Source organism: Mercenaria mercenaria, chromosome 3 (assembly GCF_021730395.1).
Source record: "Mercenaria mercenaria strain notata chromosome 3, MADL_Memer_1, whole genome shotgun sequence".
Classification (NCBI taxonomy): Eukaryota; Metazoa; Mollusca; class Bivalvia; order Venerida; family Veneridae; genus Mercenaria; species Mercenaria mercenaria.
Window position 1 is genome coordinate 88,359,892 of NC_069363.1, and position 27,078 is coordinate 88,386,969.

Below are 27,078 nucleotides of genomic sequence, written 5' to 3' on the forward strand. Positions count from 1 at the left end.
CTTTCTCGAAACAAATCACATGCATTCCCTAGTAAATAACTGTAAAAACGATTAAAATGATTTTAATGAAGAAGCCAAATACAAGAAAAAGTAAAAGAAAATTAAAAACATTTCTCTGAAGCCATTCAGCTGTACTTTTATCTTTTTTCCATAGTCTTGAAAAGTAGTCCTATAATTATGATCATTGATATTTCATCCATGTACTTGGCTAACTTGAAATCAATGTACATTAGAAGGCGTGTCCTTAAAAACTTAAATCTCAACAATTTGAAAACAACGAATAAAACAAAACCATTTCAACATATAACATTGCACTGAACATGTATTTCAACATATATACATTTTAAATACAACTCATGTTAAACCAATGAATAAGCGTGCATCTTAACAGAAAGCAACAAGAGAAAAATAAAGCATGAAACTTGAAGACAATCTAAAATTTCTTATTTTATGCTTCATTGAACGAAAGAACGAAAGCATAAAGTTAACAACACAACCTCTAAACACTTGAACCAATACGCATGTATGGAAGGCCAACGTGTCATGTAAGGAAGGCCAATGCGCCATGTTAACTGCTAAATATTGGCAAATAGTTAGTGCGAAATACTATTTGCCAAATGCTTGATATTAAATATTGACAGTCAAACGGCAATTGTCAAATAGTAAATGCTAACTGATATTTGAGGAATCCGAAACAATAATCGCCAATTGCTTATTGTAACGTGCTTTGTAAATTGCTTATTCAAACAAAGATTAAATATATCAGTAGATGAATGTATTCCTTGGAAAAAGTCATTGGCTTTCTTTACATAACTTTGCTTCTGTTAAAAATATTTTTTTTCTAAAGATTTTAGAGTAACTAGTTTCGGTCCCATGTTACCATCACCGTGACGGCCTTCCATAATGATATGCACTATTCTTATTAAATCAGTTTATATGTAGACTCCATGGACTAGCATACAGTAAATAAATCATATTAATATATAAACTCCCAAATAGCAATAAAGCAAACTTTTATATTGAATAAACGACGACCGCTTTAATGCACCAAAGTTGTTCTGCCAATGGAACTGCTCCATTTCGTTCACATCTGGCCATTCTATTTTACATACAGTTGTCACATTAACTGTATGTAATAAATTTCGTTCACATCTGGCCATTCTATGTAACATACAGTTGTCACATTTACTGTATGTATTAAAATTAATGGCTAACTGTAAGACGGTTATAAATTGAATAAAGCAGTTTTAAGATATTAATTTCTCGCTTCGCTATAGCTCGCTCGAAATTAATATCTTCAAGCTGCTGTATTCAACTTATAACCTACACAAACAGACTATATTGCAGCACATGGCTTTGTGAAAATATTGGATATAACTGAATCCATCTCTTTAATTAACATTTCAGTGTAAAATATTCCTCCATCGGTAACTTCCGAAATATTTTAACGTTTTCATTACAATGACTTTCGTGGCATTTATATTTTAATAACTTAAGTACCTATTTCTGAAAAGCGCTGGTTTTATATAAGACCTTTATGTCACGGAAAACAAGACATACAAATCTGCTTAATAGTATTATAAACTCGGTGATGTAGGCTCTATTTTAGTTTCCGTGGGACCCGCGGTTATTTTATATGATAATACGTATAACCTAATCAAAACAAGTATTCCAACAAATAACATTTTCAACAGAAGCTACGAAAATAAATACATGACTATGTAATTGTTTTCCGCATGCTTCACAACGCACAGGTTAGGGCTACTTAAATATACTGAAGTATCAACACAGGTGTATCATTAGAAATAGCAACTTTTAACACCACCGACTTCACCAATTGACTCAAAGAAATTATGAACATTTCTAATGCCCACTTGATTCATATTTGGTGACTTTGTATATGATTACATGTATACAGCTTTCACCATGGCACAGTGCTACAATATACATTGCCTATATCTATACTTGTAACAAAGCACTTTCACGCAACGTATATTCTATTAATTATAAGAAGAGTTCCTCCCCCTTTTCCTCATCCGCGTCTTCGTTATCAGATACATCAGCATCTTTTGTGACGTCATTTCCGGGTACCATGCTCCATTCACTATCTGTTAGACTAGTTTTGTTGATAGACACTTTAAAATTGTCTCCACTGTCTTTCCTGCGGAATGAAATTTCATGGACATGTAAAACAACGGCAAATTTCAAACTTCTGAGTTCTTAACGGCCAAATCATCCCGGACAAAAAGTCACTTAATCACCCGGCTACACAGGCCTCTTTAATACAGTATGAAGATTTTCGTATATAATACGGGACATTAGTCAACTGTGGTTCTTCACTTAGGATGCGACTATCCTTGCATTTGAGTAAATATTCATATTAAGGAAATATCAACAAAATATTTTATTCTGTTTTTTTTTATTTCGATTTCAAACTATTTTGATAGAGAGATCAAACCGTGTTTATCTGTGATTCGTTAAAAAAGTCATCACAATACATTATATACCACATGATTAGGCAAATTAACTAAAACAGTACAAAAACTTGGGACTGATAGACAGACAGTACTTTGTATGCAACTTAGCAGTTAGATTAAGCGGTGAAGCTTGTACTAACATCAAAGATTTAAAGGAAACATTTTACATACCGTGCAGCTTGCGACTCCCTAACTTCGTCTCTACCCTCATCATCGTCTTGATCTTCGTCAACGTCTTCGTTTCTTTTATCATCTTCTTCCGTATCATGTGACTTCACAACCGGCTGTAAATCTTCATTCTTTTCATTTTCATGCTTGTGTTCCTCCTCATACACTTTATTACCATCTACATTTTCAACGTCACTTTTACTTTCATTATCACTTTCATCTTTATCTACATGTTCTAAGTCCAGATTTTCAGTAAATGAAGACTTAAGACTACTCTTTCCGGGCTCTCCTTCTGCTATTTTTGCACTTACGTAAGGATTAAAGTCCTTTTCCTTATCTTTAACCACATGTTCCATATGGTCATCACTATTGTCATCATCTTTGTCAATATTTTTCAATTCCAATTTTTCCGAAAATGACGTCCCTTTTGCAACCTGTCCAGGTTTTCCCATTGCAATGCTTGCATTTACGTACGGAATAACTATTTCCTTCTTTTCACTGTCCGAGTCACTTAAATCATCAGACCTTTCCACCTTTTCCTTATGCTTCATACTTTCTTCTTTCTCTTTTTCTCTAGTTTTCTCGCCATCAGCACCAGTTACGTCACCCTTTATGTCATCATCCTCTTTGTCTGACTCGTCGGTATCAGCCTTTTGCTCATTTCGCTTTCCAAAGTTCTCCGCTTGAAAATTGTATTTAGACGACCGCATCCAGTATCTAAGAAATATGCATCAAATCCAAATGCTGTGAAATCTGATTACTGCTTGAACTGTCTTGAAATATATTAACATTTACATGTGTGAAGGATTTTGTCTAGTGTTATATATTTATTATTTTTTCTGATTTTTGTAAACTATCTCAGACTCTGTTAAGATACCTATAATATTGACCCTCAAAATGGCTGCAATTTTATTCAAGGGAGATAATTATTGCAATTTACGGGAACTATCTGTGAAACATACCTATCAGTAGCAGCTACAGCCGACTGGGCGTTATCACAATCGAGTAAAGACTTCACAATCATGATGGTAGCCATGGCGGAATCCTGGTCAAAACACACGAGGTGTATTTCCTTCAGATGGCGCTTTGTCGTAGTACGGGTACAGAACAGTAACAGAGCATCGTAGAAAGCTCCTATACACACGTCCAGCGGGAATCCAAATGCCCCTGTAAATTTTAAAATACACCTGATTTAGAAATGGAAAACCTTGACATTTGCAACGTTCCTAGTTAAGGGTTACACACTCTTACTAATGCTAGATACAGCAGCTGGCTTTAAAAACCTCTACTTCAAATTTTAGTCCAAGTACAATATATCAGTGTCTTATGTACATCTTTCAGTTTCGATTTCCCAAACTTGCTATTTTACACACAGGATTTAATGTATAATTTCAAGCGTTATTCTATATCCCAAATCAAAGTATTATTCCAACATTAGAAATGGTGTCTCGTTGTCGCAAGCGACATACGCGTCACTACGTAAAATCAAATTTAAATAGATGGCATTGGTTTGCCTTCAACAGTACAAAGTTATACGAATTTGACCAAAATATTAAACACTTAATACAAAGCCCCGACAAGTCCCTGCTAACGAGAAAAATGCCGAAATTAATTCCATGTTCATGTACAAAAAAATATGCGTAAAGGGTATTTTGAAAAAAAAAAAGTTGGCTTTACTTTTACACGTTTTTTTTTCATGTACAAACACAGCAAGAAAAACATGTGACAGAAAATTCTATAAATAATCAAGAGAATGAAAGTTAAAGTGAGGATGATATCCAAGACTTAAAAGATTTAAAGCGAAACATAATCCGCCGTGCCATTTCATCTTCGAAGGTGCAATTTAAGGTCGGTCTGCACGTTTGAATCAAAATGTTTTCTACAAACTGCCAATGTATATTCTAGTTTAATATTAAATTTTCAATGATGCTTCATTAAGGCAATTACACAGACAGAGCTATTTTCTTAAATGTTTGTCTGGACTGATTTGAAGAAAATATAACTAAAACTAAAACTACGTTTTCATATATAGGAAGTATGTATGGGGATATGCAACTGTGATGACATGTCCGTACATAAACTCCTTCAAAGGTATGTAGATTCGAATATAACCTCTAACAGTTGTAAAGTTACTTTCTATAAAGTTCCATAAAACATAGAAGCCCATCTGCTCAATTACAAGACATCTGACCACGATCAAAGATTATTAAATTTATCAAGCTTTTTTGTGTCATTTGGGAATATTTCACGCGCATTTTTTTTCTTTTTATTACTCCTCTTAGTTCGTGGCATGTTATCTTTTCCGTATGCTGAATTACCTTAAAACTAGCTGAAAAAAAACCCAACCATTTCAGAAGTGACTTTTTCAGTTTATGCGAAATGAACGATTTGAAACTACGAATTAAAATAGAACAGGAAATAGCCATAATACATAACAAAATAGAACAACACAGGCAAAAATGGTCAGTTTTTGATAGTATTGGAGAAATAATATGAGCTGTCTTAATAACATCTTGTAGGAGCTAAAAATGCATTTTTCCATCAATAACAGTATATAAATTCTATCGAGAACATCCAAATCTTCATTTTCTTTATTTTTATTTTTTTCATTCTTTTCCTTTCTCTCCTTTAATTATTTGTTGTTTTTTTTACCCTCCTCCTTTTTTATCACATTTTTCCAATAATATAGACATATATAATAAAAATAAAATGAATACTGAAGATTAATTAAGAAAGCACTTTGTTTAGCAATACTGAAAAGAAATAAACTATCACTGATGTATTTGTTGTAAATGTGCTGTATTTATTGGAAATAAAAATATATTACAAAAAAAGAAAGAAATGAACGACAGAATCAAATCCATGAATTGCGCTAGCGGTTCATGTTTAATTTGCCAATAATATGCATGTGTCATTTCTCAAGAACTGTGAAAAAAATCTTATTTCTTAATATTCACATATTTCCTCTTCATTCTCTCCGACCTCATGTTGTTGTTGTTGTTTCGTCATTGGCATTTTACTGCTGCCTATAACATTCTGTGCTGTATGAACTAATGCCCATCATTGTGCCGTACCCTTCTGCACTAAAACACTTTATTTAACAGCAGTCATTGTCCAAACAGCGGTACGATATTACTAAGCGACGTTATCGTGACTTTCGCTCTCTGGACGTCTTAATTTTTAGTGCTAAGAAAAAGGACTATTTAAATGAGAAGTAAACAAATATTGCCACATCCTTACCGGCACTGATCAGAGGAGTGGCCAAAGACTGAACCCACAATTTCTCGTCTGCATACTGGAAACAGTTGATATAGGTACACACAAGCATATGTGTACAGTTCTCGCTTTCCTCTTCCCGCCAATGCGGTCCAGCTGTGTGTAACACGAATCCGACTTTCTGACTCAACCCTCCTGCAAATATATAGCATCTGATATACATGTAGACTTATCTTTAACTCTTTAACTGGGGGAAAATCGTGGTCGGAAATTTTTTAAAGCAGTAATACATTAATATCCTTCTTTCATTTTTTCAAGTGTACAACTCTCAAATCAAGGAAAATATTTCAAAATGTAATCCACTTGTACATTATTTGCGTAATTAGTGAAAAACTTGTCTTTTATCTTCCGCTTGCTCTGAAAGTGTGCGATGGATAAAGGCATTTGACACAGATTGTGATACCCTTTTTAAATTCAACTGAAAGTGAGTTCCCTTAAACCATAGTGACAATTGTGAAACTGTATGCTTATAAGTCCGACATTAAAACTGTTGGCTTAACATAGAACTTTTAGGATAAAATCAAATATTTTCAGCTAAGCATCAAAACATTTCGGCTCAACATCAAATTGTTTCGGCTTAACATCAAAACTTTTCGGCTTAACATCATTTTTTCAGATGAGTAGCAAAACTTCTCGCCTCAACATGAAAACGTTACGGCTAACTTCAAAACTTTTCGACTCAACATCAAATCTCTTCAGCTAAGAATCAAAACTTCTAGGCTTAACATCACAACGTTTCGGCTAATCATTCTTTTTACTACTAGTATTCGAAGACACTAAAGTTTACATCGGAAGGCCTCACAGTTTTTCTGGCGAAAAATGTTCTAAACTTTTGCGCAGAATATGACTGGCCACTAAATTAATAATTGAAAAATATTTCTTTTCACAGAGTTAAATTACCTTTTTCAGATTTCGTGTACTAGGTTTATAGTAAGAAAAAACATGACATCTTAAGTAAACTTACAGTATGATACACATTATCTTTAAAAAGAGGGTATTTTACGTAATATTCATACACTACTTTCTTATTACTGCGGCACAAAATGAAAGGGGATGCATAACTCAGACCCGGGCTTTTTGATATACACCGACCTCATCTGACATATCAACATAAAAATAATTAGGGTTTACATAAAAACAGTTAGGGTTTAAATAAGAACAATTAGGGTTTAAATAAAAACAATTAGGGTTTACAGTGGTATTAACTTGGTATGGGAAAAAAAACTATTGTGTGAACGACAGCAATACTCGTTATCATTAGTTTGATCTTGACTCTATGCCATCTAAATAACTCTTTTTAGTACAAAAAAGTAAGGCCCAGACCAGGATTTTAACCGTAACTCCTTCATTCCACATTATTAAAGTACACTAGACCAACGCTTTAACCAACCGGACCACCTACATACCTCCTGCTGCGGTGTGCGTAACACCTGCAAAATTCATTGGTCCGTTTTCTTCAACATAACGTCGACATTCCATCTGCATTTCAAATCCGGCTGCGGCCGTTATGGCTCGGGAAACTCCGTAAACATTCGACATTTCCGGAGTTGTTGGATTTATGATCGTGTCTGTCGTCTGCTTCGTGATGTCATCCATAGCAACGTGCACTTTCATGTTACCAGGAAGTTCGAACGTGAACGTAAGTGGTGCTTCGCCAAAATCCGTCCTAGCAACATCTATGCCTTTGGTCATCCTGGGGACGGCTCGTTGAGGCCTTTAAAATGAGAAGTTATAATTAATCAATCAGAACAATTCATCGATATGCTTCCAGTTTATTAAGATAGGCTTATAGTTTAAACAACAATTATATTCTCATTGTTAAAAGTTATCTAAACCGCTCATAGCTTTTAAGACTCAATGACACAAAAAATGAAATCGAAAACAACATGTTTTTTTTATAACTCCTGTAGTTAAAATTGTTTTTGTTTGTTTTAATTGCAAGAAAACAACGACTGCAGCAAAAAGAGAAACAAGGTGTTATAAATACAACCTTCCTATGTTTTCATCAAAGTTCGTGTCACTTGAAAAACCAACTCGTCTGTCGTATGCCGCAGCCAAAGTTGCTTCGTTTTCACTGTCAGAGTCAGCTTCTCTGTCAAAGGCATTCTTGTACGCCGGATAAGCATCACGACTACGTCTTCCTGTGTTCCAATCCTCCTCCTCATCAGTATATTTCTGAGCCCCGCGAGCCTGGTACCGTTCTTGTTTCTCGTCATTAAGATTTGAACGTAAAGTTACTCCGTACAGTTTGCTCTCCACAGAACTCGGTGCCGTGATTCCTCCCGCCGCACCTCCAGCCGGCATGACGTTTTTGTTCTTAGTTGGCCTCTGAATTAAATCTTCTGTTTCTCTAGACTGTTTACCAGTCAACCTACGGAAATTAGACAAGGGAGTACCAGTCGAAACCGGGAGAGATTTGGGCGGCTCATTTTCCTGTGGACGCTTTACAACCGGTATATTCGGACGCTTGATCTCATGACTGCGAGGCGGGCTTTCGTCTCGGAACGCGTCCTGACTTCTTGGCTCTCTTGCTCTTGACTGCCCTTGTGTATTTGAAACAGGCCCTGGTAGCTCAAAATCTGAATTTGGATCAAACTGGAATGCGTCTAGCATCGTGTCTAGATAATGTAGTGCCCATTCGATCTAAAAATTTAATATAAATGTAGGGATAATACACGTTTTTTTTGTGTATTAACACCTGCAGAAGCCCGCGGGGTTGTTTGTGACCGAGACCGAAGGTCGAGGTCACAAACCTATCCCAAGGGCTTCTGCAGGCGTTAATACACAAAACAAACGTGTATTGTCGCTATTCTTGCATAAAAAACATTTCACGACGACTAAATGGATTGTTTTCATGTGTGATGACTTGACGATTCCGGTACATTTTTTATTTACCATTCTTGTTGTTCTTGGAAACGGTAAACATGTTTTAAATATCCATAACCGGGGCACACATAACAACAACACTACTAAAAGCGTGATTTGAAGGTTTTTGAGCATCTTATTTTTATTTTTAGTTATTACAAACGTTACATTACATATAATTTTGCATATAACTTAAAAATTTGATACACAGGAACTTAATTATTTTAAGAATAACAACTTTACATTTGAATTATTTTGAGTACGTACAAACAGAGTACGGATGAGTACGAAGCTTGTGACTAGCATTCGAGGTTTTTTATATGAATTCTGCGAAAAATCAGGTAAAAACAAACCGACTGATACTAACAAAAATCATTAATATAATACCTAAAAAAAGGCAATAGCACAAGTTACACGCGATACTTATTTATTCACAGTTATTTACAATAACTGAACAGACGCTTTGAAAAGGGAGTAAACTCTAAGAGAAGCTAGTGCGTACATTGATGGGGGCAGTACGTTTGGGGTTGGAAACTGATACAGCTAAACATACTATGGATTACATTGTATCTATAATGCTACAAGAAGAGGTTATTATGGGAGAAACAAATGCTGATGCCAAATATCAGTCTGCGCAGAAATACATACATACGTCCCTGGCAAAGCATTTCAAAAATAAAAATCATGTATTAACAGCACGTGAATTGCCTTGTTTGCACACGTTTTTTCTCTCGTTTATACATTGGCGGATCCAGTGAAAAAAGTAGTTTTTATGCAAGAATATATATAAACAACAGCCGCTTACTGGCTCGTTCCTATACAGGTCTTAACATTAAAATGAAGCTCTACCTGTGAGTAGTACATTTTTCAAAGTAAGAAAAATGTTCACAAAATCAGTGGTCCGATGTCCCTGTCTACCTATGAATTCGATATTATTCTTATAGGCAAGTAAGCTGAGAAAATCGTACTAGAAATTCCAATAATGTAATTGTATCGAACACCACAGATTTCAGCTTTCAGACAGCTAAATATTACAGACGAGAATACCAGATGTTCGAACAATACAAGGGGATACACATATTTAACATTTTTTTTCAAATTCTAATTGACAATAATTAATCTTTTTAAAGAATTTACTCATTTATACTCTCTGACAAATAAAATTAATATTGACAATAAATTTTGAAATAAGAATACCTGATACCACGACCCGTCAAGAAGATATCTTTCCTTCTCATACTGAAAGTTTACGTTGACTTCCCCAATGAACTGTAGCTCGTCCACAAGTTGGGGGTTGATACTAAGAAAGTTAGAGACGGTTTTTTCTATCTCAGCAACAGCTCGCCGGAACACCTGAATAATTATAAGAAATAATAACAGCTTTTCCGGGCACTTTTGGAGTGCTGGTACGGTGGAGGTGAGGGGGAGGGGTGAGGGGGAGGGAGAGGGGGGGTCTCCGAGGTCGCTGATTTTGAATCACTTGCCCCTTGACGATATTGATTCAAGCCTACGGGAGTATACTGATTCGTGTAAGGAAGTGATCCAGCTAATGTACGGAAGCTCAGTGATTCTACCCAGGTGCCCACTCGTGTTGAAATAATGCCCAGAGAGGTGCTTGGGGGTCTTCCTCCACCCACCAGGAGAGCTGTAATGTCACTGTATGACCTGTAACTGTGTCGATGTGGCCCACAGATTGAAACGAAACTATCTGATCCATAACTGCGTGAACATTTCGCGTGATACAACTTTTACAACTTTCTTTAACTGTCTGACTGATTCCGTAGATCATTTTTCTAAATGGTTCTTGCATAGATGCGATAATAGAGACTGACCTCTGTCGATTCAAACTGGTCAGGCAGTAAATATTGCTTTTTCCATCTGATTTGATGTTAAAGTGACTTTCAAGTTTTTGAATGAAGAGGAAGGACTCGGGTGCTCCTAATGACTTTATTTCAGGCATTGATGGGCATCCATGTTGAATCACCAGACTTTCCATAAGCCGACTAGATGGATTCCTCAAATGAAAGAATGTAAGTAAACCTAGAGGAGAAAACAATCGAACAACGTCGCTAAAGGGTTAAAGACCCACCACGACCTAGTGGCCTACTATTTCCTCTCATATGAACATCGGGAAATTCATTCTTATAGTACTGTCATAATAAAGAGCTCTATACTACAGGGTGACAGGTGAAAATTTAGACCCCTCCTAAATTAATGTATCGTCTCAACTTCATCAGTATACTAACTCAGGTCATCTCTTTTCAATTTAGATTAAAAACCATTAAGAGGTTAATATACGGCTTGGTTGTGCCTTCTTGCCATAATGGCCAGTTTTTCAACTCTAGCACTAAGAAAGGCTCAAACCAGTATTAGTTAAGCCATCGCTCAACCTTGTTTTCTAACGGATTTTTACTAATACTCGTCGGGTATATTTGCGATGTATTAGTTAAGCCGTGGTCACACACTATGAACACGTAGATACAGTCATCGGACCGTTTCGCTTATTTTTTTCATATATAAAACGTTTTACTTTGGTGATTTACTACTTTCGAAAAAGAAATTCTTATAGAAATCATAGAAAAATACAAAGACACATTAAAACACACAAGCACTAGCGCCCGTATAATGAATGAAAAAAAAATTGCTGGGAAAAAAGGTGAATTTATTTCAAGGTAAGACTACAAGCATTCCTATGTTTGCTCATTGCCTTATTGTTTTCATTATTCCTAAATGTTCCACCTTCCATGTACATAACACGTGCAATATGCATTTGTAATTAAGAATGCATTTGTAAATTTGAATTTATAGTATAGGTACCCAAATTGCACTTGCAAACGCATGAATTTCAAAATCCACACGTCATTGAAAGGAGAGGTATATACACAGACGTGCGTATCTATATATATATGTTCAACTACATATTTGTTCGTTACATGTACTTATTATTAAATACATGCACCTATATATTTATCTTGCACGTATATTTTGAAACGTGTACAAACGTAGCGAATTTAGTAAAGTTAAAACTGAAGAGTTGAATCTGTTACATTTTTAGCTCGACTTTTCGAATAAAAAATGAGCTTTTGCACTCGCCCCAGCGTCGGCGTCGCTGTTGGTTTCAGTCTTTTTTTTTATAAAGCAAAACATCTGTAATACTAGCTTTACTGAGACGAAATCTATCCAAAAGTCCAAATCGTCGTACATAACGATAGGGTTTGCTCAGTCCCGTATCATTCCCTCCCTCCTCAACATTTCTGCTTTAACTTCATACTGGAAATTTAAATCCATGTCTAAATATTCCGCCTCCATCTTTTCTTAAACCACCTATGCCCCAGGTTTAAAATAAGAATAGAAAGATAACCGCTCAAAGTAGAAAAATCCAATCGAAGGTTCAACTTTTGTCGAGCCCCGTTATTCACGTGCTGACTAAATCGTTGTAAATATATCCGACACGGCTTAAGTCAGAGCTTAAGTCATTACTTAATAGTTGAAAAACTGGCCATTAGTGTCATTATTGCCCGAGGGCTTAAGCCCGAGGGCCATTATGAAACTAGGTGTGTCATTATGGCTAGAAGGCACAACCAGCCGTTTATTGACCTTTTTATTATATACCTTCACTTAATATTCATCTTGTAATTTTATTTTACATATTTTTTCTACAAACTTATGGGGCCTAAGCATCATTTGGTTTTTATTTTTTTCATCAACAGTGCCATCACTATTTGACAATCGATTTGAAAAGAATTCAGCATCCTTTCACCCGCCATAATAACGTTGCTACATGACATCATCGTCAGAACGCGCTGACGTTCCGGTTACCCGGGGCCATTATGATTATGGCGCGTGAGGCGCACTGCGCCATTATGGATTCGCCAACAGAGGCCGTAATGACCGTTTTTAACGTTTTTTTTTGTTGCTATTTATAGTAAGGTATAGTGGACGCAACTTGACCCCGATGGTTGACCTTTGCATTATAATACATAAGGAGGCACAACCTATTATTGAAAAGGAGTGTACATAAAACTCGAGCTGCACGGGAAAAAGGAAATATAAATCTATGTAAATATAAATTAGTGTATTGGAAAGTTTTAACTGATCAAATGTAAGTATATATACTTTCATACTGCAATGTATACAAACTAATTCAATATAAATATACACGGCTATCCTAAGCACCCTAGAATACTATAAGGAAATAATCGATATGAATAATCAGCCTAAGGTCAACCATCGCGGTCAAGTTGCGACTACTATATATAATAATTATTATGATAAATAACACATTTTCTCACAACATCACAAAAAGGAACCGAAAAAGTGGCTTTTTTAATGCAAGTTTTCTATTAATAAATGTGGTCTGTCGAGCAAGTTTTCCTGTACAAAAGAAGACAGTGGCGCAACATGTATGAGAAGTCATGGACTTAACAAGGAAGCCGTTTGATGCGCTCTCGAATCAGTCCTGCATGGTAGTATATATGTGAATTCTAGTATGTTAATATACCTGAATATAACGCTGGACTAATTAAAACTATATAATACTGATTCATATCTTTCATTACCAAATGAAAACAAATTTGACACAGTGCTATAACCACCATACCTGTTTAGGCGTTGCTGATATGTCAACAGGCTTTCCTGAAAACTGATGATCTCTTTTCAGAATTTCTTGCACAACTGAAAAAGAAAACAAAAGTTTACTCCATATCCCTTCTCCACATGTAACGTAGGTCTAAGCGTACAACAGACTGATGTCCCTTTCATGCTTCCTTAGAATTAACATTTTTTAATCCAAAGTCAATCAGCAACTTTCAAATACAGAAATATCTGACATCTGAAGGATAAACTAACAATTCTAGGCAACATGATAATGGCTTAACGAAAAATCTGACTAGGTTTCAAAAACGCCATACCCTAGTTCCGTTCACAGAGTGAGACAATGGTTTATCTTTTTCATAATCTTCAGCATATAAGATTTAAAATATTCATTTGATTTTCCACTGAACATTGTTTTTATATGTAATAAAAACTAGTCAACATACAGTACCAAGGGGATCGTAGGGTAATGTTGAATATTATAGACTTTCAGATCTAAGTTAGTTCTGCAGTGGAAATACTGGTTGATAATGAATGATGGTGACTTTTATTACATTTTTTTCAGTGAATTATTGATTTATTTGAGTGCAATATATTTGGTATTTTCACAATGAAAAATGTCAAATATATATTTCGCATGTAAGAAATTATAAAAAGAGTAAATCTGGTCAAAACATGAAGTCGAAAGAAATGTGTTTGTTTTACATTTAAGTCTCTCCTAGACACCATAATTATCTAACATTTTCACGAGTGGCTACGTTGAAAATAATGCATCTGGTGTTCACTCGTAAAACATACTTAAATCTTACAATCACAGACACAAACAAATATCCTCAGTAATAATAATGATAATACTAATGATTATAATGGCGAGTGATATTAATTATGATGATGGTTACTGACGATATAGCAGATGATCATGAATAAATGATGATGATAAATAACTGATGATGACAAAAGAGTTATAATAATGATGAGGAATACTAATGAAGAATGATTATGATAACGTTGAATTAATGACGTTATGATGATGTATGAATGGCGACGACGATGATGAATCAAACATGATGAGAAATTGATAAATTATGATGATGAAGATGAAGATTTTTCATGAGGAAGATCAAACACACCTCTTTTATCGTCGAACAGCACCACAGCAGACGCATGGGGTAGGGGATGGTATATTTTCAGGATACGCCCTCCGCCATTTCTTGGGTTGCTGAAGTATACTTTGAGGTGTTTGTCTGAGACGTTTGCTGGTAACCCGGACACTCGTATCCCAGACATGACTGTATTTTAAACTGCAAATGTAAGAGTGGTGTAAATTTTATAGTTTAATACAAACGTGGCAACTTTCTTAGCTCGAAAAGTAAATAACTTTTGATTTATATTTCGAACGTAAAGTGATGTTGTGGGAGTCTTATGTGAGGAGCTGTTGTTGTGAGAGTCAAAATGGCGGAAAATGACGTATTTTTGTCGGAAATTTTCTAAAAACTTGGTAAGTGTAACTTTGTTTGTAGTTTTCTTTTAATTTCAATATGGCCAGTCCAGAGAGCTATGTTTTAGCTTTAATCGGCATCAATCTCTGGCTAAATAGATTTAAGAACAAAAAAGTTATTGAATGCACCAGTTGGCTGACTGGATTTTTTTTTTGAAATACCTTCATTTTTTCTCAATTTTAACGTATCTAAACACTACCCAGGTATTTATGTTGTTAAATACAATTAAAGGTCCATTACTAAAACCCGAACGAGTATTATATGAAAACCAGAGTTTGTAGCTCAGACTTCCTATTTACTAAAAATATGGCCCACTGCATCGGTTCTGACCAAATAGTCATGAATATGTTCAAGAATAACTAACAAATAATCAAAAAATGTTGCCTATGTCAAACCGAAAGTATGCTTTCCGACTGCTTACGAACCCGTCGAGCATCTTCGAACTTTTTCGGAAGAATCCTCCGAAACGAGGCTATAATTTATAAATAGATGCAAAATATATCATATGCCCAAACATAACGTGATTTTTACAAACTTAGCACATGGAATTCAACAATTTTGTAACTCACAAAAACTTCATGAAAATCATTTTTATAATACAGGTAATATACAGCTATACTACAACATTTCATAAGGACAATTCAGGCCCTTCCCGAATAAAAGTGTTTTTACAACTTCGTCTGTAAACTTTTTCAGTTAATCTCTTTTCAGTATAATTTTAAGAATATAAATGAGTAACTGTCTTACACTGCAGAAACAAAGAATGATTGAAATTTACCTAAATACACTTATTTATGTACACATGGCTACATTAATTTAATAAGATTTTAGACATTAAACACATTGTCTTGGCCTAATATATGTCACTGTCAATTTTAAATTTAAATTTTGTACATCTCATATTTTTCGTGCAAGTCGTGCATAATTACCATCATGTAAATACTGGTTCGAGTGGTAAATTCGGTCATTTTTTGCGTTTTTTCATAAATATTTCTTTCCTTATACGATTGATTTGTACAAAATTTCTACCATATATGCTTTAATACAAGCAACATTGATTGTTATCATTAACGGCCGTTTACAGTATGGTAAACAATAAAACCGCGCCTAAAATAACGGACAGGTTTAGCCTCCACATTTTACCTTCTAGAGGTTGTAAATATTCGGCCACTTTTTAAATATAAAGTTGGTTATATTTTCAACATTGTCTTGGAAATAAATCGATGCTACAGCCAAATTGTTCATTTTTCAACAAACTGCAATCATTTTTCAATAGCATACCTCGAGGGAAATATTTGCCAACAGAGATTTCAAAAGCGCCTGTCATCCTTCTCACTCCAGCATGACGTAGTTTAATTTTTACGTCACTGTTTATCACACATTCTAGCATAAAACTGCTGTTTTTGTCACTTTTCGGGGGTGTTTTAACAGGAGATTAAAGAGATTCTCGCGCTCACGTGGTGTTATAACACCTTTTTATATATGCGCGTTCCGTGGCAAAGCATAAACGTTTTACGGCCCCGAAAAGGATAATTCAAAAGGATATGACGTCAACATGAAAAAACAACGAAGACATGGAAATTCAATGACGTCGAGGGACAATATATTCGTTTTCTTGGTAATAACGCGTTTTATGCTAGTTAGCGTATGTTCTTTTCGTGTTATAAAAGTTTAGATCTGAATCAACCCTTGCCGGGCCTCAGCAGAAACGAGCGCGTGCGATGACGTCACGCAAACCGCCAGACTAAATAATTGCTACTTAGAGTACACAACTTTATGGAATGAAACTTTTTCTCTAGTCACCTCAACGTGTTGTTTTTTGCCGACTTTGTTGCTAACGCAAGTGCTTGTGATGACACATATGCGTTCTCAAGCATCTGGCTCGAAAAAATGCTTTAAAGTGGGTGGCCGAATATTTACGACCTGGCCGAATTTACGACTCGAACCAGTACAGTTATTTTGTTGCGCGTCTTAAAGGTTATTCGTTTAAAACAATTTTAAAATCACGTGATCCCGAAGAATTTCCGACCGATTACGGAAAAGCGATAAACACGAAAGTAGAACAAAATGACCCCCCATGTCAGTCTAAGAAAATACAGAAACAATCATTTGTTTCTCTGTACATGTGTTGATTTCAAGGGAATATTGCACGGCTATCGTAATGTTTAGTACTATATTTCAAAATGTGTAGTCTTTTTTTAAGATTTATGTCTATTCATTTGTCTTTATTTTGCGCCTTTAACCACTCGCCTATTAAGAAATTCATCCAATTTTCACGTTCATAAACACATTTATCGCCGATGTTTTCACTTTATGCATGTTTTGTTGTTGTGGGTATGACTTTATGACAATTTTTTGTTGTGGGTAAACATGGATGGGAAAGTCCTGGGTTCAGGTCCGGCGAGAATGAGTCTGGGTTTAATTGAAAAGTGTAAGCTGATTTAAAATTAAGCAGGGTTAGGCACATATTTGTTAAAGTAAATATGTCTATGAATAAAAGTATTTCTACTTTACCACCGAACCCATTTTATGGCCCCCATTTGAAACAAGAGCTGTCACAGGAGACAGCGCGCTCTACTATTTCGATGCTGGATAGTGAAACTGGGCACATCTGAGAAAATTAGAGCTGTCACTGGAGTGTTTAATGACTCACATTATGGATGAAGATATTGCACAATAGCCTGAACAACTATTTTAAGTTTGAATCAAATCCATTCAGTAATAACAGAGACAGAGTGAAAGTGCATCAAACCTTTAACCTAAAATTCTAAGTAAAAAAGGGGGAATAATTAATGAAAAATTGGTGCCAGAGTTATGCACTTTGCATCATATGGTGTGGGTGATGATGTTGAACAACTATTTTAAGCTTGAATCAAATCCATTCATTAATAACAGAGACAGAGTGAAAGTGCATAACAATTTTAATCTAAAATTCTAAGTAACAAGAGGTTCCGAGATGGCCCTAGGTCGCTCACCTAAGAAACACACCATAACAGTGTAAAACATGTTTGACCTAGTGATTTCATGGAAACAAATACAAAAAATTGGTCTCTTGCGATAAAACAAGCATTTTCTTAGATAAGACCTAGTTTTTGACCCAAGATGACCCATGTTCAAACTCGACCTAGATTTTATCAAGGCAATCATTCTGACCAAAATTCATGAAGATCAATTGAAAAATACAGCCTCTATCACATACACAAGTTTTTTCTTTGATTTGACCAAGTGACCTAGTTTTTGGCCTCAGATGACCCATATTCAAATTCGACCTAGATTTCATTAAGGCAATCATCCTGACCAAATTTCATAAAAATCAATTGAAAAAAACAGTCTCTATCGCATACACAAGATGTTTCTTTAATTTGACCTAGTGACCTAGTTTTTGACCTCATATAACCCATATTCAAACTCGACCTAGATTTCATCAAGGCAATCACTCTGACCAAATTTCATGAAGATCAATTGAAAAATACATCCTCTATTGCATACACAATGTTTTTCTTTGATTTGACCTAGTGACCTAGGTTTTGACCCCAGATGACACATTTTCAAACAAGGCCTAGATTTTATCGAGGTAATCATTCTGGCTAAATTTCATGAAAATCAGTTGAAAAATACAGCCTCTACTGCATACACAAGGTTTTTCTTTGATTTGACCTAGTGACCTAGTTTTTGACCCCAGATGACCCATTTTCAAACCAACCTGGTCTAAATTTCATCAAGGTCATCATTCTGACCAAAATTCATGAAGATCAATTGAAATACAGCCTCTATCGCATACACAAGGTTTTTCTTGGATTTGACCTAGTGACCTAGTTTTTGACCCCAGATGATCCATTTTCGAACTCAGCCTAGATTTCATCAAGGTAATCATTCTGACAAAAATTCATGAAGATCAATTGAAAAATACCGCCTCTATCGCATACACAAGGTTTTTCTTTGATTTGACTTAGTGACCTAGTTTTTGACCAGAGATGACCCATTTTCGAACTCGGCCTAGATTTCATCAAGGTTATCATTCTGACCAATATTCATGAAGAATAATTGAAAAATACAGCCTCTATCGCATACACAAGGTTTTTCTTTGATTTGACCTAGTGACCTAGTTTTTGACCCGAGATGAAACATTTTCGAACTCTGTTTAGATTTCATCAGGACAATCATTCTGACCAATATTCATGAAGATCAATTGAAAAATACAGCCTCTATCGCATACACAAGGTTTTTCTTTGATTTGACCTAGTGACCTAGTTTTTGATCCGAGATGACCCATTTTCGAACTCGGCCTAGATTTCATCAAGGTTATCATTCTGACCAACATTCATGAAGATTAATTGAAAAATACAGCCTCTATCGCATACACAAGCTAAATGTTGACAGACGACAGACGACGGACGCCGGACATCGAGCGATCAGAAAAACTCACCTGAGCATTGCTCAGGTGAGCTAAAAAGGGGAAATTATTCATGAAAAATTGGACCCAGAGTTATGCACCTTGTGTCATATGATAAGGGTTATGATGTTGAACAATTTTTAAGTTTGAATCTGATCCATTCAGTAATAACAAAGAAAGAGTGAAAGTGCATAAAACTTTAACCTGAAATTCTAAGTAAAAAGTGGAATAATTCACGAAAAATTGTGCCAGAGTTATGCATCTTGTGTTATATGATGTGGGTGATGATGCTGAACAACTATTTTAAGTTTGAATCAAATCCATTCAGTAATAATAGGGGTAGAGTGAAAGTGCACTAAAACTTTAACCTGAAATTCTAAGTAAAAAGGGGGAATAATTCATGAAAAAATGGTGCCAGATCAGGCCTCGATCTTGACGGTAGCCCGGTAGCCCGAGGTTACCAGTTTTTCAGACGGACTACCGAATTTCCCAAGCTGGGTAGTCTGTCGGGCTACTAAGTTTTCAAACATGTTAATAATAAAAGCGTGAAATTTCACCGATTTATCTGATGTTTCCTTTTAAATGACAACGATATTTTTGGTCCGCATAACACCGGTCGGCCATTTTTCCGAAATTTAAATCCCTTAATTTTCACAATAATTACAAAAAGAACTTCATGAATCTGAAATGTACATCCTAAATACTAGCTTTCGTATATTTATGCATGAATTGATGACTTCAGATTTGCAATATATAAAGTAACTTTACAAAATTCAGAAATTACATCCCTAAAAATAACCTGGATTGACTAAAATTTACCCGCGAATCGTAAAGATATCAAAACGTCATGCCAGTAATTTTCCATTCCACGAGCACGTGCGACCTATCGTATCGCCGTTACTTAAATGTTTATCGACACGTACACAAAAAACGCTTGTAGTGCATTCATTTTTTAATATAATCGCTTCTCATTTTCAGCACCGCTTTAGAAATAATACAGTTTGAATTCTATAACGATTTTAATAAGATGTCGACAGAAATGTAGGCAAAATTCTAAAAAAACGATCGACGTTTCATACATTTATTTGTAAAATTCAAACAGCGCGATCTTAATTATTTATTTATTTCTAAAAGTAAATAAATAATACATACTATGGTCATAAAATTCAGACTTTTGACAAGAAAGTACAAAAAACAGAATTAAAAAATCTTAAATAATGAAAAAGCGGCAGCAATTTAAATACATCGAGTAAAACGATTTTTGGCAAACAGATTTCTGCAAGTGCGGATGAATAGGTTACGGGACCTCGTGAACGTAAATAAAAACAATGATTGTTTTAAAATAAAGCGGTATGATGTCGCTGTGGTTTTTAATAAGTAAATGAATCTTTGTACATGTCTTTTTGGACTCGACACTATGTCAGATATTCTTTTCAAACAATAATGTAAATTCCTTGAGGGCAAATAGGTCACAGAGGTAGGATATCTACTATTATCGTTTGACACATTTACCTGTCAGTTTATACGGGATATTGCGCATTCGCTTTTAAAAACAAGAGGACCATGATGGTCCTGAATCGCTCACCTATCCCCACATGACCCAGTGTTGAACTGAGTATGACGTCATTATTTCTATTATTTGACATAGTGACCTAGTTTTTGAGCACATGTGACCCAGATATCATCAAGATAAAAAATTCTGACCAATTTTCATGAAGATCCATTGAAAAATATGGCCTCTAGAGAGGTCACAAGGTTTTTCTATTATTTGACCTAACGGCCTAGTTTTTGAAGGCACGTGACCCACTTTTAAACTTGACCTAGATATCATCAAGGTGAACATTCTCACCAATTTTCATGAAGATCTCATGAAAAATATGGCCTCAAGAGAGGTCACAAGGTTTTTCTATTTTTCGACCTACTGACCTAGTTTTTGACCGCACATGACCCAGTTACAAACCTGACCTAGATATCATCAAGCTGAACATTCTCACCAATTTTCATGAAGATCCGTTGAGAAATATGGCCTCTAGAGAGGTCACAAGGTTTTTTCTATTTTTAGACCTACTGACCTAGTTTCTAATCCCACGTGACCCAGTTTCGAACTTGACCTAGATATCATCAAGGTGAACATTCTGACCAATAATCATGAAGATCTCATGAAAAATATGGCCTCTAGAGAGGTCACAAGGTTTTTCTATTTTTAGATCTACTGACCTAGTTTTTAACCCCACGTGACCCAGTTTCGAACTTGACCTAGATATCATCAAGGTAAACACTCTGACCAATTTTCATGAAGATCCATTGAAAAATGTCGCCTCTAGAGAGGTCACAAGGTTTTTCTATTTTTAGACCTACTGACCTAGTTTCTAACCCCACGTGACCCAGTTTCGAACTTGACCTAGATATCATCAAGGTGAACATTCTGACCAATAATCATGAAGATCTCATGAAAAATATGGCCTCTAGAGAGGTCACAAGGTTTTTCTATTTTTAGATCTACTGACCTAGTTTTTAACCCCACGTGACCCAGTTTCGAACTTGACCTAGATATCATCAACGTAAATATTCTGACCAATTTTCATGAAGATCCATTGAAAAATGTCGCCTCTAGAGAGGTCACAAGGTTTTCCTATTTTTAGACCTACTGACCTAGTTTTTGACCCCACATGACCCGGTTTCAAACTTGACCTAGATATCATCAAGGTGAACATTCTGACCAATATTCATGAAGATCTCAGGAAAAATATGGCCTCTAGAGGGGTCACAAGGTTTTTCTATTTTTAGATCTACTGACCTAGTTTTTAACCCCACGTGACCCAGTTTCAAACTTGACCTAGATATCATCAAGCTGAACATTCTCACCAATTTTCATGAAGATCCATTGAGAAATATGGCCTCTAGAGAGGTCACAAGGTTTTTCTATTTTTAGACCTAATGACCTAGTTTTTGACCCTACGTGACCCCGTTTCGAACTTGACCTAGATATCATCAAGGTAAATATTCTGACCAATATTCATGAATATCTCATGAAAAATATGGCCTCTAGAGAGGTCACAAGGTTTTTCTATTTTTAGACCAACTGACCTAGTTTTTGAACCCACATGATTCAGTTTCGAACTTGACCTAGATATCTTCAAGGTAAACACTCTGACCAATTTTCATGAAGATCCATTGAAAAATGTCGCCTCTAGAGAGGTCACAAGGTTTTCCTATTTTTAGACCTACTGACCTAGTTTTTGACCCCACATGACCCGGTTTCAAACTTATCCTAGATATCATCAAGATGAACGTTCTGACCAATATTCATGAAGATCTCAGGAAAAATATGGCCTCTAGAGGGGTCACAAGGTTTTTCTATTTTTAGATCTACTGACCTAGTTTTTAACCCCACGTGACCCAGTTTCAAACTTGACCTAGATATCATCAAGCTGAACATTCTCACCAATTTTCATGAAGATCCATTGAGAAATATGGCCTCTAGAGAGGTCACAAGGTTTTTCTATTTTTAGACCTAATGACCTAGTTTTTGACCCTACGTGACCCCGTTTCGAACTTGACCTAGATATCATCAAGGTAAATATTCTGACCAATATTCATGAATATCTCATGAAAAATATGGCCTCTAGAGAGGTCACAAGGTTTTTCTATTTTTAGACCAACTGACCTAGTTTTTGAACCCACGTGACCCAGTTTCGAACTTGACCTATATCATCAAGATGAACATTCTGACCAAATTTCATAAAGATCCCATGAAAAATATGACCTCTAGAGTGGTCACAAGCAAAAGTTTACGGAGGCACGGACGGACGACGGACGACGGACACCGCGCGATCACAAAAGCTCACCTTGTCACTTTGTGACAGGTGAGCTAAAAATTAAAGAAGATACTATTTTACTGATTTCTTCTCAGCAATTTAAAGAACCGAGGCCGTACGATCAGACAGTGATGTGTCACATGGCGCGAAAAGATGACGTAATGCCATGACAATCTCGGGCAACTAAACCCCTTTGATCTCCACTTTAGATGCCATGATACCGACACACTTCTTTTAGCTCTTTGAGGGGGTTTTAGTTGATGATGAAAACAAGGCCAATTACTTTTTTATCAACAGAAAAATTACCGATAATTGTTAATGTTTTTTTTTCGCTTTAAACACGGGTGGGTTGATGATGATTATTGTGTCCACGTCGCCCCGGACTGTGATAATAGGCTACATTTACCTGATCATAATGCAAAAAAAAATAAAAAAATACCGACCTACCGACCCTACTTTTTTTGGCCATGCCACCAGAAACACAACATTTTTTGGGGGTTGGGGGCAGGGCTAACCAAACTGATCCATTATTGCAGTTAAATTTGAACAGCTACACTATATTTTAAAGGCCCTGGCTAAAAAAGTAAGTTTTAGAAGAGTAGTGCAAATTTGAACCCCACGCCTGGCATATAACTAGATACTGGTAAAGGTCTTACTTTTTTCTACAGTTTTCTCCCATAATTTCTGTCTGCTAGTTACTTGAATATTGTAACATGGTTATCCACTTACATTGGCTTAGCCTGCCCATGGATAGTGTGGGTAGGTTAGTTGACTACCATTTAAATAACTGAATGTTGAATCAAGCATAAACTAAAATACATCATATTTATAAACAAAATGATTTCGGGCAATTAAAAATGTTTTCTGGCAAATGGTTTTCTTAACTTACTTGCCCGAAAGGACAATTGCTGAAAAGAAATAAGGTGAAGACTGTAATATATTTTTCTCTTTTCCAAAACCGGACTACCAGAAACCTGGTCGGGCTACTTGATTTCACAAGTTGGTAGCCCTGCTGGCTACCAGCAAAAGTAGGTTAAGATCGAGGCCTGCAGATTTATGCACTCATATGATGTGGGTGATGATGTTGAGAGAGGTTTATAAAATAATGCATTATGTGTGACGTTTGTACAATAAAGCTACACTCTTTATTCTAAATTCCTTGTTTAACAGAAAAGAAATACTGGACACGTGATAGGTTCTGTAAGTTGCCTGCAAGGACTGCAATAAAATTGCGCGAATGCCGATAATAGGGTAAAGTATGCGGCCTGTACTTTCACGTGCGTCTATGATCAACTGGTAGAGGGAATAATCAACGAAATTCACGTGACCGTATCATATAACTGCGCCAATCGTTAGTTCCATGAAATTCACGAGGAACTGATGATTTCATTGGCCAAGTAACATTATACTATGCCCCAACGATAACTTGATATTTACAAACATGACTATAAATAGATTAAAATGGAACATAGGGAATTCAACATTTTTTTTACATGTTACAATCTATATACTTCTAGATCTTGTACCAATTGCAAATCAGCTCAGTGGTAAAGCATACAGTCCATGATAAACAGATCTTTTTGCCGTGTGGGTTCGAAACTCAGCATCGACATTAAATTTTTATTTCATTTTCTCATAAACATTTAGATTCCTTCATGAACTATGTGACAACACGACAGAGAAGTATCTTAAGCCGATATGGCAGATCTGAAAAGTTTAGCATTATATCAAAGATGATATTGACTAAATGCATGCATTTAAGCCATGCAAATCATAAACATACTGTTGTGTTATATAAAGGCATACATACAAATACAAACCACCAAAGAAAGAAACAAAAATACGGGAACAAAAATGAAACCGAAAAGAAAAAAAAACACAAAAAGACAAAACATGAAAAAACCCTCACGAGGATTCGAACCCACAAAATGATTTGCTGATATCCAATTGTTATCTGCGTTTTACCCAACTGAGCTATGCTGCTATATAATCATAGGATATTTAAGATGAAAGAAATACTAATATTTACTTAGCAGGTAATGTGTAAGCATTATGGATTGATATTTCATCGGTTATCATGAAATAGAATCGTCCTCGCGTTTCGGCGGGAATCTCGTTATCGTTGGGGATTAGTATACGTATTATTTGCCTAAGCCTGGTTAATTTTGAAACAGCTTACACTTTTCAATGATATCCAGACTCATTCTCGCCGGACCTGAACCCAGGACCTTCCCATCCATGTTTACCCACAACAAAAAATTGTCATAAAGTCATCCCCACAACAACAAAACATGCATAAAGTGAAAAAATCGGCAATAAATGTGTTATTGAGAGTGAAAATTTGATGAATTTCTTAATAGGCGAGTGGTTAATTGTATTTAACAACATAAAGACCTGGGTAGTGTTTAGATATGTTAAAATTGAGAAAATAATGAAGGTATTTCAAAAAATAATTCCAGTCAGCCAACTGGTGCATTCAATAACTTTTTTGTTCTTAAATCTATTTAGCCAGCGATTGATGCCGATTAAAGCTAAAACATAGCTCTCTGGACTGGCCATATTGAAATTAAAAGAAATCTACAAAAAAAAAAAAAAAAGTTACACTTACCAAGTTTTTAGAAAATTTCCGACAAAAATACGTCATTTTCCGCCATTTTGACTCCCACAACAACAGCTCCTCACATAAAGACTCCCACAACATCACTTTACGTTCGACCCTCTGCTATATTTCAAATGTTACAATTCTTAAAAATCGCTCACCCTCGCTACACCCCTGGCTTTTTAACATCGGTTCAACTGTTTTGTCAATGTTAGCCTATATGCTAAAATATACTGTTTGCCAGTTCTAATACCATTCGGCTCATTAAAATTGGTAGAACTATACAATTGCACAGTTGAACTCAGCATTCTTTCGTAACACTGGTTTTTATACCGACACCTGTTCATGCAAGGACAGGTAAATTTTGAAAAATGAAAACATTCAACTTTCGGTTTCTAAATTATATTCACTTTACCATCATGTTTAACTTACATCTGCATAATTTGAAACTGTTTTACATCCATAATAATAGTTTCCTGATATATAACACATGAAGAGAATTAGTTATCATTTGCATATATACATTCTGATTATCTTTCTGACTAAATGCTAACCTACTTTCATTTTACAATTTTTATTTTAAAACGGAAATTAATCGGTTTTCTTAGCTCCGTTCTACTTGAACCCTCACAAGATTAGAGCAAAAAAATATGTGAATGTTGTGAAAAGACAGAAGTAGAACAAAACATAGTTCTTCTACTCACCTTCTGATCCAATTTTATAAAAATATCAAGTTCGTCAGCAATAAACTAACAAGCTACTAAAACCGAAAGCGGGATTTCCAATATACTATTTTTAGAATTTATTTGCGTACCGCTTGAGTTATTGATAAAGTTTAAAACAAACTCCAAACTCAAACACAGAGTTACTTCTCCTTTATCGGTACATTTAATTTGGGTCTGGGTAGTGATCTGGTTAAACATTTTTAAGTCACAGGACGACTTGTTTATTCCGTGCATGACTCATACAAAAATAGTAGCTATAGATATGGAAAGCCGGAGCTGTCTATAATATTACACTTTATGTGCTCTCTAATTATATACGTTATTATCCTTTATGATCGAAAGTGACTGCCAACTTTTCCACATAAATCAGAGGTGAAGTGAACTCACGACCTCGCGATCCATTGATCTGTTGAACTTAGCGGGCGGTAAGATAAGGTAAGATAAGATAATATTTATTTAGCGTCGGTTATAACAAACATGTATACATTAGCTAATACAAGCCAGTTTCCGACATAACATGATTATCCTATAACAATACAAACAAGCAGTCTAAAACATACATGCTACGAAAGAGGGATAAAACCATCATATTCAGTGGTTAAGACAAAATAAAATAATTGGGAAGCTAAACATAAACACAAGTGAGTGCTTTCTAACAGAGATAT

At 35.5% G+C, this 27,078-nt stretch overlaps 1 protein-coding gene across 1 annotated transcript; it reads right to left on the reverse strand.

Annotated features, from left to right (window-relative positions):
• Window positions 1-46: 46 nt before the first annotated feature.
• LOC123524133 (uncharacterized) lies at window positions 47-26,802 on the reverse strand. Its single transcript, XM_045302096.2, has 10 exons — window positions 26,393-26,802; window positions 14,510-14,680; window positions 13,387-13,460; window positions 9,984-10,139; window positions 7,912-8,564; window positions 7,328-7,635; window positions 5,886-6,056; window positions 3,608-3,812; window positions 2,649-3,362; window positions 47-2,161 (listed from the first exon to the last, which is right to left on the reverse strand). Exons 2-10 carry the CDS (start codon window positions 14,664-14,666, stop codon window positions 2,005-2,007), a joined length of 2,595 nt encoding a protein of 864 aa, XP_045158031.2. The 5' UTR covers window positions 14,667-14,680; window positions 26,393-26,802; the 3' UTR covers window positions 47-2,004.
• Window positions 26,803-27,078: the final 276 nt, after the last annotated feature.